At 43.6% G+C, this 17,028-nt stretch overlaps 2 protein-coding genes across 4 annotated transcripts; one reads left to right on the top strand and one right to left on the bottom strand.

Annotated features, from left to right (window-relative positions):
* Positions 1 to 1,864: 1,864 nt before the first annotated feature.
* On the top strand, positions 1,865 to 4,791 carry tbx16 (T-box transcription factor 16). Its single transcript, XM_005729629.1, has 9 exons — positions 1,865 to 1,913; positions 2,020 to 2,176; positions 2,270 to 2,372; positions 2,762 to 2,926; positions 3,171 to 3,317; positions 3,405 to 3,475; positions 3,602 to 3,684; positions 3,770 to 3,983; positions 4,078 to 4,791. The coding sequence occupies exons 1-9, from the start codon at positions 1,898 to 1,900 to the stop codon at positions 4,508 to 4,510; spliced, it is 1,389 nt and encodes a 462-aa protein (XP_005729686.1). The 5' UTR covers positions 1,865 to 1,897; the 3' UTR covers positions 4,511 to 4,791.
* A 3,867-nt stretch (positions 4,792 to 8,658) lies between these two features.
* klhl22 (kelch-like family member 22) lies at positions 8,659 to 16,705 on the bottom strand. 3 transcript variants are annotated; one of them, XM_005729585.1, is made up of 8 exons: positions 16,425 to 16,705; positions 15,904 to 16,164; positions 13,806 to 13,971; positions 13,385 to 13,708; positions 12,876 to 13,273; positions 11,230 to 11,422; positions 10,865 to 11,098; positions 8,659 to 10,553 (listed from the first exon to the last, which is right to left on the bottom strand). In XM_005729585.1, the coding sequence occupies exons 2-8, from the start codon at positions 16,149 to 16,151 to the stop codon at positions 10,212 to 10,214; spliced, it is 1,905 nt and encodes a 634-aa protein (XP_005729642.1). In that variant the 5' UTR covers positions 16,152 to 16,164; positions 16,425 to 16,705; the 3' UTR covers positions 8,659 to 10,211. The 3 variants fall into 3 exon arrangements, with proteins under 3 accessions (XP_005729642.1, XP_005729644.1, XP_005729643.1); XM_005729587.1 differs by having other exon boundaries at positions 13,397 to 13,708; XM_005729586.2 differs by lacking the exon at positions 16,425 to 16,705 and having other exon boundaries at positions 15,904 to 16,410.
* Between the last annotated feature and the right edge of the window lie 323 nt (positions 16,706 to 17,028).

Raw genomic sequence — 17,028 nt, 5'->3', positions numbered from 1 at the left:
TCAGGGCATTTAACATAGGTAAATTATCAGACCACGATCTCTTAAGTGTATCATTAAAAGCTGAATGTCACCCCTCCTCCTTTTTTTTCTTTACTCTACATCGACCCTCCACAAAAGTCTTAAACAGGCTGCTCAATACTTTCACAGGGGAGACTTTATTTCTCGCGCCTCTTTATGCACACCCAACTGCCAATTCTGCTGTCTCATAAACCCACCTCTGTGTTTCGCTCCTCACCTGTAAAAGCCGCTCGTAGTTTCGTGCCCGGAGCTGTTATCCATACAGTCACACGTGAACAAAAGACTCCTTGGTGTGTGGGAGTAAAAGGGTTTGGGCCTACAGAAGGCATTGTATGCAGCACACATACATGGGATTACAATTAGAAACCTGACTGGAAGTGATGTGTCTGTGCTAGGAAAAAGAAAAAGAGGTTCAATGAGATGTGAAACTCACTTAATTCAAATTTGTGAGTGTGTGTGTTGGTGGAGGCAAGAAGGGAAACTGTGGTTTTCTCTCTCTTTCCCTTCTATGCAAATACTTGCAGTTTTCTAATAAATTCTTTTGCCTGCAGCGAGTGGCATGATGCAGGAGGAGACGGGTCTGCGAGCAAAGACGCAGCTGTGGATTTTGTCCCGTGTGTGGAGGGCTGGAGGATGGCTGGATTGTTGTGCCAGGTCTTTATTCTCTGACCCCTCCTGTCCCATTCAAGGCTGACTTGGGCCTTTGGTGCTAACTGGCTGTTAATTGCCTGGGCTTTCTCCATGCTGCAGAAACGTGCTCATTTCAAGGGGAGCCAGTTTAATGAGATTATCTATCAGGGGTTGTCTAGACACCTGAATACACATACCCCCCCCCCCCCCTTCTTTCCATGCAGTCTTCACTACCTGGCAGGCTTCACACAAAGCCCTCAGGTGAAAGTTACCTGCAGAAAGAGTGCATGTTGTCATCGTCATTATGGGTTTACATAGAGTTTCCCACCCACTGCTGTGCGTGCCTTTGATGGAAAGTGTAAAGGAGATGATGAAAAAATGTATTATATATAGAATATGAAAATACATATATGTGTGTGTATGTGTGCATTTCCAGACCAATATGTCAGATTTATGCAATGTATTTATGAGAAAAGCCTGTGTACTTTAACTAAGCTATTGAAAACACTGCTGATTTTCTGAAAAATGTAAAAAAAAAAATTGACCCTACCTGTATGCACACACAGACCACAGTGCATTAACCCGTTTACACAGACCTTCAGCTGTGTTTCTCTCAGTTGTGCCAAATGAATTATAATGACTTTTTTCTAACCACAAACACACTAAATGGCATTTTCATGTGTGTTTGTGTGTGTGTGAGGGAAATATTTACACAGGTTTTGCTGGACTGAGTTATGTGTTCTGCAGCACGGAAGTCCATCTCTATTTGTTTTTAAAGTCTCTTAGCAGTTAATAAAGATGCATTTCTTTCACCCCCCCCCCCCCCCCACCTTCCTGTGGGGATGGTATCAAGCCTCTGTTAAGTCTCTTTGATTTCCAGCACTCTCCAATCACAGTTGGACTCCAACCCATCATTGTGCCACTTCAAAAGGATGGCCTCCCTGGCCCCACCCACTCCTGGGCTACCCTTAAAAGTCATGGTCATCCCATCCTGCAAGGACTCAGCATCTCTGAAACATCTGCAGCGAGGACTGATTTGACCTTCTGACTTCCTTCCTGGGCTGTTGGATTTTTCTTTTGCATGTGTGGAAAGAGACCCAGGAGACAGAGAAGAGCTGAAGACGCACTTTGGATATCACACACCTGGACTGAGTTCTCTGTCTTTTCTTTCTTTCGTTGTTTTTTTTTTTTGTTTTTTTTGTTTTTTAAAGCCTTTTCAGTTAAAAACATATCAAGTTTAATCCAAAGGATGCAGTCCATCAGAGGTGAGTTGATGACTACTTCTTAATATCAGCTTTGCCTCCGTAAGCACACGTGTCTTCTTCTACCAGTTTTTCCAGTAAAAAATGCTTATTCATGTTTTTCTTCTAGACTTGAAGTCCAACTTCAGTGGACCTCCTCCGGCCCACATAGCTCCCGGACCTGATGCCTATCTCCAGGGCAATATCAGGATGTTTCTGGAGGACACTGAACTGTGGACGACCTTCCATGAAATAGGGACAGAGATGATCATCACTAAACCGGGAAGGTAGGGCAACAGAAAAATAAAATAAAATGTTAAATGTTCACACCTTGCTCCCCCACCTTTTACAGAACTCATTCTTTCTCCCATGTTTACCAGGCGAATGTTTCCACATTGCAAAGTGAATCTATCCGGGCTTATTCCATGTGCCAAGTACGTGTTGTTGGTCGACATGGTCCCAGAGGATGGTTTCAGGTATAAGGTAAGACACCAGTAGCTTTCTCCTTTGTGTATTAATGAGTCATGCATGAGAGAAAATTCACTTCCCAAGGCCTCACTAGAGTCATAGGTTTGGCTGTAGATAACCCAAAGTGGTAGCCACTAGCCCCAGACAAGACATCCCCTGTTTATCACCCACCCCCACCCCCCACACACACCCCCAACATTGTACATCAAAGGATGTTATCTCTTCCTGTTTTTCTATCCCCTGCTGTGAGCCCACTGTACTACCCCCCCGCTCCCCTCCCCATCTCTGTGGGTGGTACAGGCCAGCCATCGCTCTCCAGTCTATGGTGGAAAAGGAAGGAGTTGAAAATTCTTCCGCTACTCACCTTTTTCAAATTGACTGACTCATGTGTCTCTTTCCAACAGTGGAATAAAAAGAAGTGGGAGGTGGCAGGAAAAGCAGAACCTCAGCCACCCTGCAGAACCTACCTCCACCCAGACTCTCCAGCACCAGGGAGTCACTGGATGAAGCAGTCCGTCTCCTTCCTCAAGCTCAAGCTGACCAACAACACGCTCGACCAGCACGGCCATGTGAGTAAAAGCAACATCTGCAACACTTTGACGTCTTTAGACCGAACGTTTCGGCAGTGCTTTTTTTCTAACATTTGGCTGGAGGATAGTTAATTCAACAACCTTCCGATTACAGTTTCCTCCCACCGGGGATAAAAGCGGATAAAAAAGACAGCGTGGTCTTTAAGTCGACATGTCAAAAGCACACAGTAAAACCGCGTTCAAGGAAGCGAAAAATGTTCAAAAAAATGTTCCTTGTCTGCAGATCATTTTGCACTCCATGCATCGCTACCATCCGCGCTTCCACATTGTCCAGGCAGACGACCTGTTCAGTGTGCGCTGGAGTGTTTTCCAGACCTTCACCTTCCCGGAGACTTCCTTCACTGCAGTCACTGCTTACCAGAACACTAAGGTCTGTTTCTAGCACTGCAAGTATGCCGTGTGCCGAGAGACAAATCACAAAGTTTTAACTTTGACTTTGTGTCTCCCTCTCCTGCAGATTACAAAGCTGAAGATCGATCACAACCCATTTGCAAAAGGCTTCCGGGATGAAGGTACTAATAAGAAAAGGTGAGGTTAAAATGCCAACGCGAAAGCTCCAGTTTGGTCCGTTGACTTGAAAGGATCTGAGCTCATTTATTGTTCAGTGTATTGTAGTTTGTATTTGTTTTTAATATAACTGATCTACTGCTGCAGACGTGCCAATAAGGACCCATCATGCCTTGAGAAGAGGACCAAGGCATCAGACATTTTGAACTCTGAAGAAGACAGTCCACCAGGTACCGTTTTCACACTCTTCTCTCTTCATGTTGATGCTTTTTTTGTTTTGTTCTTCCTCTCATTTGATGATCTGTGGCTCCTCAGACTTCTGCCAGTCTTCGTATGAAGGTTTCGACGGAGAGGATGAAGAGCTGCCCAAAAGAAAAGAAGAGGATGGTGTCAAAGAGGAGCGCTACTCTCCTTGGGATGCTGAGAGAGAGCACAGAGTGAGGACTGACTCTCCTGTTGGGGCAGACACAAGAGATCTCTACAGCACAGAGCAGCTTGTTCCTACTCCAGCTTCCTACCAGTCATACAGGTAAACAGCGATGCAGCAGATCATATTATAATCATGTTGTTTTGATGAATGCCAATCAATATTCGTTCTTTTCTTCTTTTTTTTTACTCCCCAGGTTCCATGAGTATGGAAAGTCCCCGTCCCCCTCCTCCAGCATCGGCAGCAGCAACAGTGGATCCGGACGCAGCAGCTTTGAGTCCAGAGTTCCCGACATAGCCACGGTCCCTGATCACGACTCCTCAAAGGCCCGTGAGGTTGGCCCTTCCAGCTGTGGCCCCCAGCACCTCCCGGGCCCCCAGGACTACACAGGGGTGCTCAACATGTCTGTGGCCCAGGCCAGCAAGCCAGGGGTCATCGGTCACCACATCTACAACCCCTACAGCACCGAGCAGCCCCTGGGCCAGTGGGGCGGCCCAGGTCCTTCCCAGTATCCCCCTCCTCATCATCTGACCACTGACTACACCACGCAAGCTGTGCATCACAGCTATCACCATGGCAACGTGGCCGAGTGGAGCCAGTACCCGCTGTTCTCTTATTCGTGCTGGTGAAGGAATCTCCACCGTCAACTGAGAGTTACTTTACCGCTGCCATCTTAACAAAAAGCTGATCCCGGCACTCACAGCTGTGAGAGCGCATGACTATACAAGGCTGAGGGCCCCAACCCTGCAGCCAGAGTGAGAAAAACTGAGAGGAGAGAATAAGAAAAAGGAGTGGCTCTGTCTGCTGCCCCGACTGGCAGGATTCAAACCGGCCATTTAATGCTGAGTGCAACTCAAGTTTGTGGTTTAATTGTTTGAAAAAAGAAAAAAAAACTATTTATTTTGCATTTCACCTCATTTCCCAGTGTAAATAAATATTTTTGTAAAAAGCTAAGAATAATAATGTAAGAGTTAATCATTCGTGTGCAATTATTGTTTGACAAATTGTGGTGTGACATAAAAAAACATAAAAAATAAATAAAAGTCTGAACTCGAAGTCTTGTGTGTGAATCCATATCATTTTTACACTGATGTTTTATTAACTTGAGATACGAAAGTGTACAAAAAGAGACCAATATGAGGTATGAAACAAATATTTTTCTATCCTGAATCTCACTCTTATGCATTTTTCTTCTATTCAAACAAAACTGTGACAACAAAGGTTGTGGAGTGTCTCTAGAATCGTATCCTTTTTATTTACTTGTGACCCTTTAATTATTTCTCACACCAGCATCTGCCCGTTGACTTTGATTTCCTCCCAGTCGATGTTCACGCATGCAGCCAGTCTCCTGACTGAATGGATAAGAGTTTGTAAAAGTGCCTGAACTCCTTGGCCTTCTCCCAGTGGGTGCACATCTGCATGCTTTGTACCTGGCCACCCCTGATAAGAGCCGCAGCCTTTGGTGGTGTTTGTTTGTATTTCCTTTTTGTTGATTTAATGAGGCTATACTCTGTAGTTTCGACAAGCACAGCATGTGTTAAAGACGCTGTATTACTGCGACTCTGGGTCACCTGCTGTGGTTTACCCACCGGCACATAAAGCATTTCCACGGCCCTCGTTCTCCATGTCAATGAGCCTTAAAAAGCATGAAAAAGGGGGAGGCTGTTGGCTCCTTTTCACAACTGAAAAACACAGGCAGAACCCACTGTCTCCACCCTCAGGGGGATATGGGCTGCTAATGACTTTCGTAAAATCCAAGGGGGGTAAGAGGAAGAGTGGTTTGGGGGGGGGGGATTATCCTTCAGGAGAAACCCAAGTCTAGTGTGGATTTTATCCAGTGCAATTCATTATCCGAGCGCTTCCCTGAACTGGCGTTGTCCACCCACAGGCTTCTCCTGCTGAACACACTTCATTTGCCCATTTTAATGAGGACGAGAAGAGGCTGATCTTTACAGGAATCTGACTGCCCAGTGAGCAGGTCGGAGCAGAGGGAGCTCAGATTCAGAGAAACAGTTTGCTTAACCTCTTCCACCCTGGGCTCCGTTGTACAGGAACAGGACTGTATCTGTTTTTTGCTTTCATCACCACATTTTCTACCTCTGCCCACAATAACTAACATGTCTGTTGCATTTTAATTAATCTACAGTAGCAGCTGAGAGTTTTGCAAACAGATTCACGACTCATTGTCACAAAAGGTAACTTTTTTAAAATCTGTCTGACCTGATGATAAAGATCAGGAGACTTGCAAACTGTGCAGCTGCTTTCCATGCAGGCTTTGAGGTTTTCACACTTTAAAGGGTTGAACTAGGTGAATATAGGCTCATACTGCATGGATGAATGCACAAGGGTGATTTGTCTTCATGCCATCTACACCTGCAGGAAACCTGTGTTCTAAGCCAAAAACATGTGCTAAAATACTCGTCAGTGCATTACGTTAATTTGCTTACAGCATTACAGTGATGTCACAGCTGGTCTCCGTTCATAATATGGTCTCATAATCTGTCTAATAACATGTTAACAACAGTAAAATCCCATCTTTCATGCGTGTCATACTAATGAGACCCTCAAGTTGCATACAGTTAAGTAGGTCTGGACTACACATGTAACTTAGACATGCAAAATCAAATAAGTAAAAAAAGAGAGAAACAATGGTCAGTTTTATTACTTTATAGAAATCTTTTCTGAGTAATTAAAGTATAAATTAATATATACATGTGAAAAAAAAAATACAAATTACACCTGGGAATAGTTCACGAGGAAAGTGCAAAGCAGGCCAAATGTTCAGCAACTGCATGAAAAAACTTTGTGATACAAAATACATAATACAACTTTTTGCAGGACTTCAAGCAAAAACAGGGGTTACTTAGATACTAGGGCTGGGTATCGTCACTGATTTCTAGAATCGATTCGATTCTGATTCACAAGGTCCTGAATCAATTCGATCCATGATTAGATTCAATTCGATTTGTATCTGGGAAATTTTGCCTCAGACAGTCAGAAATATTATAATTAAGATTAGTACATTTACATATTTTTGTATCCATAAAAAGGAAGCTGACACTCGCAAGACTTTATCAAAGGTGTAAGCATCACAGCAGATGCCTTTGTGTCAAAGTAGCTGAAGATAAAACACAGAAAAACCTGAAGGTGATTTTCCTGGCCTGGGATTTTATAAAAATATTCTGCAGTAGATCAAAAACGAAAGAAAACCATTAATCAACATGGACATTTCCTCTGAAGTTACAGCGGTTTTATCAGAGACACAGCTAAGTGTTTTGCATTTTGCATAATTTAAAAAAGTTTCAATTTGTTCTGTAGCCCATTGAACAGCAGAAATTAGGTTTTCTTTTCAGAAGTAAGTAAAAGGAAAAAAAACAGCAGCCGACAGCGCTGTAAACAACGGCAGTCTTGTGCGTAACAAGCAAGCGAATAATGCAGAAAACAGATTTTTAGACGGGAAACTGTTCTTGAAGTATTGTGTTCCTACTTTCATTCACTGTTTTAGCTGTTTGGTGGTTGTTGAAATGTTGTGAGGTTTCACCTGAGATTCTGGCATTTCAGGCAAAATAAATTTATATTAAAAAATCGATTCAGGATTTTAATGAATCGATATCACGTTATCTGAGCTAGAATTGATTTTAATCGATAAATCGATTATCAAAACCCACCCCTATTAGATACTGGTGCAAACATAAATGATAAACTCATCGTTTTATGCTCCACGATATAAAGACAAAGCCCCCCTATGGCCCCTATATGTCTCCAGTGTAGACATATAGAAGTGAAATCGTCTGCGACACAATGATAGGCAATGTTTTGCAGGCCAGATCTTCGTCTACAGGTGACTTTCTTTGTTATCTATTGAATTGACTTCCTCCTCTCCTGCAGAGCAGGAGAAAGTAGAGGATACAAGTGGGCACTTAGCAAAATCCCCTCGGCTCATACATCCTCAACTCCACTGGGTTTAATCTGCATAACTCTACATCACAGGCTAATGTGGGCCTTTTAATTGCTCTGATAATGGTCCAGCAAAGAGCACCAGATCGACCCGCACTCAGATGTCTGTAACGGCTGCTGACGCGGTTAAGAGCGTGACTGTACGTTTTAAGTGGCCCCGAGGTGGTAGTATAGTTTTAGAACACAGAGATTTGATGCGTAAACACAAACACAGATCCTGGATGTCCAGCGCTGATGTCAGCAGATCCTGCCAGACTACTTGCTGGGGGCTGGCACAATAGTGTGAAAGAGAGGGGTGTGTGGGAGGGAGCACACACACTTAGTGCTGATGGGGGGTAACAGATGTAGATGAAACAGCCTCAGAGAGGAAAGTAGCAGTCAGCCTTCATAAAGCTGATGGAGTTTAGAGCCAAATGGAGAGGAACTGGTAGAGACTGGGAGGAATAAAAGGCAGGAGGCAGCAGTTCAAACAAGGAGCACAATCAACTGTTGGGAGCTGACGTTAGATTTATGAAATGGGCTTTAAATTAAACAAACAAAAAAAGACAAACTCAAGTCAGAGAGTTGTCGAAGCCAAAACATCTGCTTCTTAGTTACACGCCTGACAATTTCCTGTAACTTTCTCAGCAATTACTTCTTCTTTTCTTAAGGAAAAAGCAAAACAAAAACTAGTATTTCTTAGAAGTCAGTTTCAGTTCCGTAGATGTTTGATCCCCAAGACATATAAATGGTGCTTCCAGCTCAACGCTGGCACAAAATCCAGTCCATTGTAAAATCCATGTAACACTTTTCCCTATACAACATTCAGACGTGACAAAAGCAGGACATATATTTTTTAATCAAATTTAAAAAGTTATCTTGTTTGCATATGTTTGACAGTGTTTCCAGCAAATCATGTGGAAAAGGCGGGTACATTTACAATTACGTGGGTTCAAATGAAGCGTTAACAGTGGTTGAGTCCAGTGTGAAACAGGGTTTGCAATGAACCATGGCAACACACACTCACACTCTCTCATACACACACACACACACAGTGCTAAGCGAATTGGTGAAGACATATATTGTGAAATAAACCATCATGAGGATTCCGATTAAGCTCAAGTGATGAGCGGATCAGTGAAAGGACACACATGCACAAAAATAATGGTTAATTTTCACATTTCATTTACAAATAAATGGCAACTTCAATCTGTAGACCCCTTCCTCTATCCAGCTACAGACATAAATAAATTAAAGAATTATTATTTGGAATTATTCATTATTTATATGATGATATCAGAGGCACGATAGCTAAGGCTCGCCTCTGTTCAGACATACGCAGATCACATATAAACTCAGGCTAAGAGTGAATGAAAGCAAGAAAACAAGGCACGATATTTGCAAAACATAACGATCATTCAGAGGTTTGGAGAGATGATAGCTCCACTGAGCAGCTGTCTGGGGGATGGAGACAAAACCCACTTCTTGTATGTTTATTGTTGTGCACTGACAATGCAGAGAACCAGCTGAGGAATAATGAGAGCTTAACTGTGTGACCCCCGCCATTCTTTTCACAGATAAAACACGTGCTTGGGGTTTTTTTGGGTTTTTTTTGCAAAACTGCTTTTATAGTATTTTTGTTTTAGAAACAGGAACTGTTATTACTACAGAATACAACTTCAGTGTGTGACATTGCAGAAAATAGAAATAAGGAAGAAGTCACTTCTCCAATCTCCAAGTGGCTTTGTGACCCATTCAGCTTCAAGTTGTCACACCAGAGCACACTCTGGTCTGGGATATGCCTGGTCATAGTTTTTGCTCTCTTGTTTTGGTAGTTGTGGATTTCGGTGGAGATTCATCGTCGGGTTTTGAGTTTCTCCGGCAGTCTCGCCACAGACTTGTCCTTGCTAGCAGTGAGCAACATGTTGCTTTTATGTTTATTTAGCCACACAGTAATACTGTTCCCCCAGTAATAACTCGGGGCCCCACAGTCTTAAAGGAAAAGCCCACATTCGTGTCTTTACTCCAAAGTACCATGTTATTGCATAGCTACTAATCTCGAAAGCGTCCTTTGCTCTCTGTGATAAGCGTCGCAGAAACACCGGTGGTTTTAAGGAAATTATGACGAGCGATCAGTAACAAACAGCAGCGTGAACATTTGTTCAGAGAAGAGATTCCCGGACGGGGCAAGAGTACCTAAGGTCAGATCAGAGAAATAAGAAAAAGGTCCTGAATGACACCTTTGGTTCAGAGGCACTCCGAGTTGTCAACATGCATGTGAACCCCCCAAAAAACTAAATACATCCGAAACTCAACATGCAGAGTTAAATAAAAGAAAGAAAGAGATCGCAAGGAGGTCCTTGATGATGATGGAATCCAATTAACACGGCAGCTTCAGTCCACACTTGAGTCATCCGAGCTGTCCATGTCCACTTCTTCCCACGAAGACTTGGTGCGTTGCTCCCAGCTTCTGGCCTGGGCAATCACAGCGGGGGTCATGAGCGCCACACAGGCTGCCAGGCCGGAGACGTGCGCCTTAAACTCCGTGCCGTTTTTCCACTCGTCTTTGTCGGCGTTGTACACGTGAACGTATTTCATCCTGTTGCCTTTGTCGTGCGTACGCCCTCCCACAACGTAGATGTGACTGTCCAGCACAGCTATGCCGGGTTCTCCGTGGCCCGCAGGGAGGGGGGACATTAAAGACCAGGAGTTGGCTGTGGGGTTAAAGCACGCTACCTGAAATTGAAGAAAAAAATAAAGCAAGCAATAAATGACTTTTTATTTCATAAAAGTGCTGCAGGCAGAGCATCAAAACGTGCTGCTCTGGCTCGTACAGATTTTAATTAGCTTGAGAAGTCAAAGCTTCTGGCCTGTATTAGTATGCAAAATAATGTCGGTCTAGAAAAGGCCGTGGAATATTCTTAAATTTAAATTCATACTATAGGAGGAAAAAACAGAGGTGAGCAGGCTGAAAAAGAGGCAATACTTTAAACTGCACGAGAAGCAAAGAGCCAACGATAAACAGCTGTGATCATTCAGGACGATACCTTCAGGACATCCCTCCTGTATCCGCGCTCGTCATTACTTCCTCCAATAACGTACATGCGGCCGTTAACGGCTGCCATGCCGTGCCACGCCCGCTCCACCGGGCCCTCTGCGCACCCTGTCCAGCGATTGGCTGCTGGGTCAAAACAGCAAGTCTCTCTGAGGTACGCCACGCCTCGGCGCCCACACGTTATATAAATTTTTCCATCCACCACTGCTCCAGCATGGGCATACACCTGAAAGGGTAGACTAGTATTACAGTGGATGTAGGTCTCAGCACAAATGTGAGTAAGCAGCGCCATCATGTGGACAGTAGAAGAATCAGATGCACTCATTTTCAATCTTTCACACCTTCAGGTTTCCATACCTCTCTCTTTAGAGGAGACACAAATTCCCATGTGTCTTTGTGTGGGTCATAACGCTCCACCGACTCCAGCTCGTGGTTGTAGTCTCGTCCTCCAATGGCATAAATATGGCCGCCCACAACACAAACACAGTGGTCGGCATGCTGCTGCTGCAGAGGCTGGATGGTGTGCCACTTGTTGTGACGGGGGTCGTATCTGGAAAGAGCAGACGAGTCTCAGAACGGTGAAGAAGAACCTTATATGAAAGATGAGCTCATTTGGAAGCAAAGTGGAAACTCTATTAAAACAAAACAGAACCATTAGGCTTCTATTGATATTGTTTTAAAAATCTTTAAGGATTTAGCAGCTCTTTTGTTGTTGTTTTTTTTTTCATCTTAAAGCAACGAGCCAATCCCCTTTACTCTAACCTGTACTCAGTTCACTTCTCCAATTTCCAATGTTCATATAAAAAAGGCACTGGCAACATTAGTAAATGATTTTTAGTTGGGGATGTTTGTGTGCAAAGTCTCAGCATGAAGTCAACTTTCTTCCCCCCACTTCATTTCTCCACCTCCCACCAGCCCTGTCAACTGGTGTTAAAGCTCAGAAATTACGAATATTCAGCTCCATGACTTTATGATGCGGTGCACAAGTCAGTAAGACATCTGACGCCAGCAAGTAACATCAGTAATGTGTCAGCCAAAGAAACGCCTCCAGAGACCGACAGCTGCTCAGAAATCCTCCACCACAGTAACTGTGAATCAGAGAACACCCCTGGAGCGATGTATTTAGTATCTTTACACTGAATTAAAAGCATCTAAATTAAACTATAAATATCAGTGTCTAGTTTACTTGAATCAAACCTGTATCCCCATTTGCATCTAATTAATGCTTGAGCCCTTTTAATGTTGGTCGCTGTTGTGGCAAACTACTAGTAAAGATAATCTTCCTCACCAGAACAGCAGTGTAAGCACATCATATTGACCATTCAGACCGGTAAACAGGAAGAGCAGGTTCGCTTACTTAAAGAACATCTCTGAAAGACCAGAGAGTTCTTTGCTCGGGCTTTCATGTGAAAGCGTCACTGAAAATAACACCTGAGTATGAGGCAGTCATTCTGCAACATAATGGAGACAAGCCGAGAGCATCAAACATCACCGGAGATTGCTGAGCAAAAAAGGATGGAATCACAAAAGGTGTGTGATTTCAGTCATTTTCTGCTTGTCCAGAAGAAAACTCCCTCCCTGATATTTCTGCAGCTGTGTCTGCTTTCAAAGCTCCCAAATCACCACAGTATTGTGAATGCTGGAGGTGTGGATGTACCTAAACGGATGTTGTCAAAATATAAACTGTGAACACATCATTTAAAAAGCAAACACGGAGAAAAAGTTCTTTAAGATACTGAATAACTGTAACATGGAAAATCTACATTTCCATGACAACTAGGCAAACTCCATCTGCTGGCAAAGATCCTCAAACTCCTTCCTTCCTTTCCTTTTATCGTCTCGAGGATCAAATCATGCAAATGAAAGTCCAGAGCCTCCTGTAAGATTGCTTCCTGTATTTATAATTTAAAAATTCAGTAATAAACTGATTAATGAGATTAATCAGCTGCAGCTTTAACTCCACCACAAAAATGAACCATAAAGGGCGTATGATAGGCTCTCACCTCCAGCAGCGGGTCTCTGCATGAAATCCACTGGTGTTCATGTCCCCGCCAATAAGATAAACAAAGTTGTTGAGCACGGCGATGCCCTGGTTGGACATCCGGGGAGTGTGAGCTGCAGTGAGACTCCTCCACTCCCCCCAGCTTGGGTGAAACACCTGAAACAGGTGATCGGTGTATGCGAGGGAGCTGGAACTAAACATTCCCCCGAAGCCCAGTATGCAGTGGAAAGTGGACCGCGGCTGGGTGAGAGGAGTCTGGAGGACAGGCTGCAGGAGCTCCTGCTCGTGGTAACGCAGCGCAGCTGAAACAGAATCCTTCAGCGGACACTGCTTCAGTCTGTTGTGCAATCTCTGCAACATGTGCTTCTCAATCAGGCAAAATCGCACTGCGTCGAGCATCTTGAGATTGTCATTCAGGTGAGGGAGACAGAAACATAAATGCAACACTTTAATAGAGTGTAATTAAGATGTGTGCTTTATTTAGATAGATGAGTATAAATGCAGACACACCTTTGGACTGACCTGCAAGTACACCTGGTCAGTTTCCACCTGCTCGGGACTGTAATGATAGTGAAGCGCTGCCTCGTACACCTCATTCTCGCTGTTCACCTGGAGCTCGTCGCTGCTCAGCGCACTGAACACTTCATCCTGGGGCAGCTGTCGGTACACATCTGTTCGGGACAACGTCTGAATGTTGCTGAGCATGAAGGAGTGCACTTTGGCCTTCAGCTGTTGCAGTGCGTAGAGATCGGCCAGGTGATACAGCTCTAAAATGTTGCTCTCGTCCATCCAAGAGAAAAGGAAATCACAGCAGAAGCCTATGACATTCTCGAGCTGGAAAACACAAAAGCTGCACAGGTTAACTGAAAAACAAACAAACAAAAAAACCCAAAAAAAACAGAATAAGAAATAAGTAGGAACAACAACCTACTTGTACAAGTGTGGCAGCTATCAGGACTTCCTGCACGCACTCTGGGTCTAAGTCAATCTCTGACGTGTAGATGTAATCAAGTATTTTCTTCATGGCCATGTAGGACACTCCATGAATTGCAATCTCCTTTTGCTGTGTTTCCCGGAGGCCTCCTGCAAACATCCCCCTAGTGGAGAAGGGTAATAAAGTATTATGCTGGGTCATCCTGGTCGCCCAGTAATGATAAGACTCACAGGGAGAGATGTAGCAACTCAAAGAACGTTGAATTCAAATGTATGGGAGAAAAAGCAAAAATGGTGCCAGCAGAGGGAGAAAAGGCCTTATTTTAGGATAAGCCAACAAACTGTTTTTAATATAACTGATTATTCTATATACGCACTCTTAAGGTCATATTTACCAGTGAAATTAAATTGAATTTGACAATGCTTAATGGAAAATCATTATCTGTAAGGGGGTTAGAGGGCAACCTGTCAAGAGCAGAGCCTGGGAGTTTACTGACACGTTGCATTACCCTGAAAATATTCTGCAGTCCTGCACTGACTACAAACAAGCATTCAGAACAAAAATGTTGCATTGACTCTTGGCTTATGCAAACTACAGGCTGACGTTTTCAGTGAAACGTCTAAAATGTTTCTCTTACAGTTTTAGTTTGAGACATGACGTAGGAAAGAAATCACAAGTAAAAGTAAAATTCACCACAGACCTAAAACGAAACTGCAGCTATGTCACCTGACTGGTTTAACTAGCTGATGAAACATTTGGGGAGATTAAAACACAGATGCAACATTGGGCCTGATTGTATTGTCACAATCAGGTGCAATGTTGCAATCAGCTGAACCAGCTGCCCTACATTGAGTGCGAGTGAGTCAAATCACTGCTGACTCCTCACAGCAAGAAGGTTCCTGCTTTGAACCTGCCAGCTGGTTGTGTCTGCATGTTCTCTGTGTGAATTTGTGGCTTCTTCCCACAATCCAAGGACATGCATGTTAGATTAACTATTTAATGTAGACCAGCTCCAGGTGTGAATGTATGTGTAGTTGTTTATTTCTCTTTGTGGGAGTCCTGTGACGGACTGGCAGCGTCCCCAGGGTGTATCCCGCCTGTCACCCTATGACATTTGGGACAGGCTCCAGCCCCAGAATTGGATAAGCAGTTAATAAAATGAACAGAAGGATGGGTTGACGAGTCCATCTTTTTATCTCTGCTTCACACAGACATCCGCAATGTTTCCATTGTTGTTAACATTTCCAGGCTGTTATGGAGTAACTCAAGTGAATAAGAACACTTATGCTCAGACACTGACTGTGATCTGACGAACAGATAGCCAGGAACAAATACCAACAAGTTAGGTTTTTACATGTTTTTGAATCTATAGCATTACCGCACAGTAACTATGCTCACAGTAATACACTCGAAATTATCTGGTGGTGACATTTGTATTCCAGTCACAGTAGCTCTATGGTGACCTTGTAAGCAGTGGACTTAAAGGAACAAGTGACACTGGTTTTATTACCAGTAAATGTTTTCAAGTTTTAGGCTTTAGACGGTAATAAAAACAAACCAGAGTTATATCACAGAGAAAGAACTCTTTAATTTTTTTAAAAGTTAAATCACCTCCACAGAAGTTTTGATGTGACTACAGTACGCAGGGAAAGACTAAATCACAGGTGCAATTCAAGGCCTCTGAGGGCAAAGCAATCATGTGACTGGTGGCAGAACCCAAAATATGCAAACCACTAGTAATCATATGACAATGTTGCTGAGCTTGAGGATACATTTGGTTTCAACTGGACTGTGCAAAATGCCTAGGCTGTGTCTTGTGACACGGGGGTGCCAGAGTAACTGGTCAGATTTACTAGTAAACACATTAGCATATGTTGTGGTGTGTGTTATAGGAAACAACTTATTCATTCACTAGCCTGGAGGTGGCTGACTATTTTGATGGTCAATGGCATGCATATGAATGCTCTTGTGTGATAATTTTGGATCTCTGTGGAAACAGGCACAGAAGATTGCATACAGTACTGTCGTGTGCACAGAGAGAAAACAGCAAAGTGAAGATGAAAGCAAAACAAAAAATAACTCCTGTGGGTTTTACCTGAAATAATCACAGGAGGCTGCCAATATTATACGATGGGCTTGTATTGGGCGACTTTCCACAACCAGCACAACATCAAACAAGGTCCCACTGTGTCTGAGAGACAGTAGGCCGTCCAGCAGGCTGCAGAAATGCTCTGAACTTCTGTAGGACTGTCGGCGCAGGCGGCCTGATGACCCGGCGCGTCCCCCTACTGGACTCAGAGCTCCATCCTCAGCCATGACAGCACAGCGGCGCTCGGGCTTCATCGCGTTTGTCTGCCTGATACATACATCACGCAAAGCTGCCTTCACTTTACTTCTAAAGTGGAATCATACAGCACAGCGACATGTGGTGCAAACAGGATGAAAAATGTAGCTAGAAGCTAAACACTCGGTGTGGGTGGCAATGCTCGCTTGGAAATGGCACTGCACAGTCAGTGTGAAATTACAGAATCATACCACATTAAATGCCCGATAAATACCACACGTGAACCCAAAGAACTGTTAGAAAGCATATAAATTACAAACAAATCTCCCTACCTTCGGCTAGCTGTCACTCCGCGGCAGAGCTGTTAGCTAATGTTACTTTCGTATAAAAGACAGCAACCAAAACAAGCTAGAGGCTACTTAGCGCGCCAGCTAGTGCAACGCACTCTGTATCAGCAGGATGTACGCTTAAAAACACAACCAAAACGACTGCACAGAGAAGAGCCCTCGTATTGTTCAAAACCAGACGGGTGTCTAATACTACACGGCCTCAGGAACACCTTCACTTCTGCGAACTGAGTTGCACCTGACACATAAAAACAAAGTCTGTTTACTTTTTGGTATTTTGGCGTTAGATCAACTTCCATTGGTCATTGCTGCGCTATGTCCCACCCATTTCTGAAATCAAACCAATCAGAGAAATCTTTCACATTGCCGAGAAATAAAGCGAGAGCTCCACCTTTTCCTTTAAAATGAGTGTTCAGTGTGTAGACATGATCATTTTTACGATGGGCCACATTAAGAAAAAACAAACAAACATCATTTTGAGAATAAAGTCGAAATATCGAAATTATAGTCGAAAATCTATGTGGAGGAAAAAACAGTCCAAATGTGGAGATTACAGTTGAAAAAATGGTGCAGAAAGTTGCATCTGGTC

The sequence above is a fragment of the Pundamilia nyererei genome, unplaced genomic scaffold (assembly GCF_000239375.1).
Source record: "Pundamilia nyererei isolate P.nyererei 1_Seehausen unplaced genomic scaffold, PunNye1.0 scaffold00033, whole genome shotgun sequence".
NCBI lineage: Eukaryota > Metazoa > Chordata > Actinopteri > Cichliformes > Cichlidae > Pundamilia > Pundamilia nyererei.
This window is presented reverse-complemented; position numbering and strand designations above follow the sequence as displayed.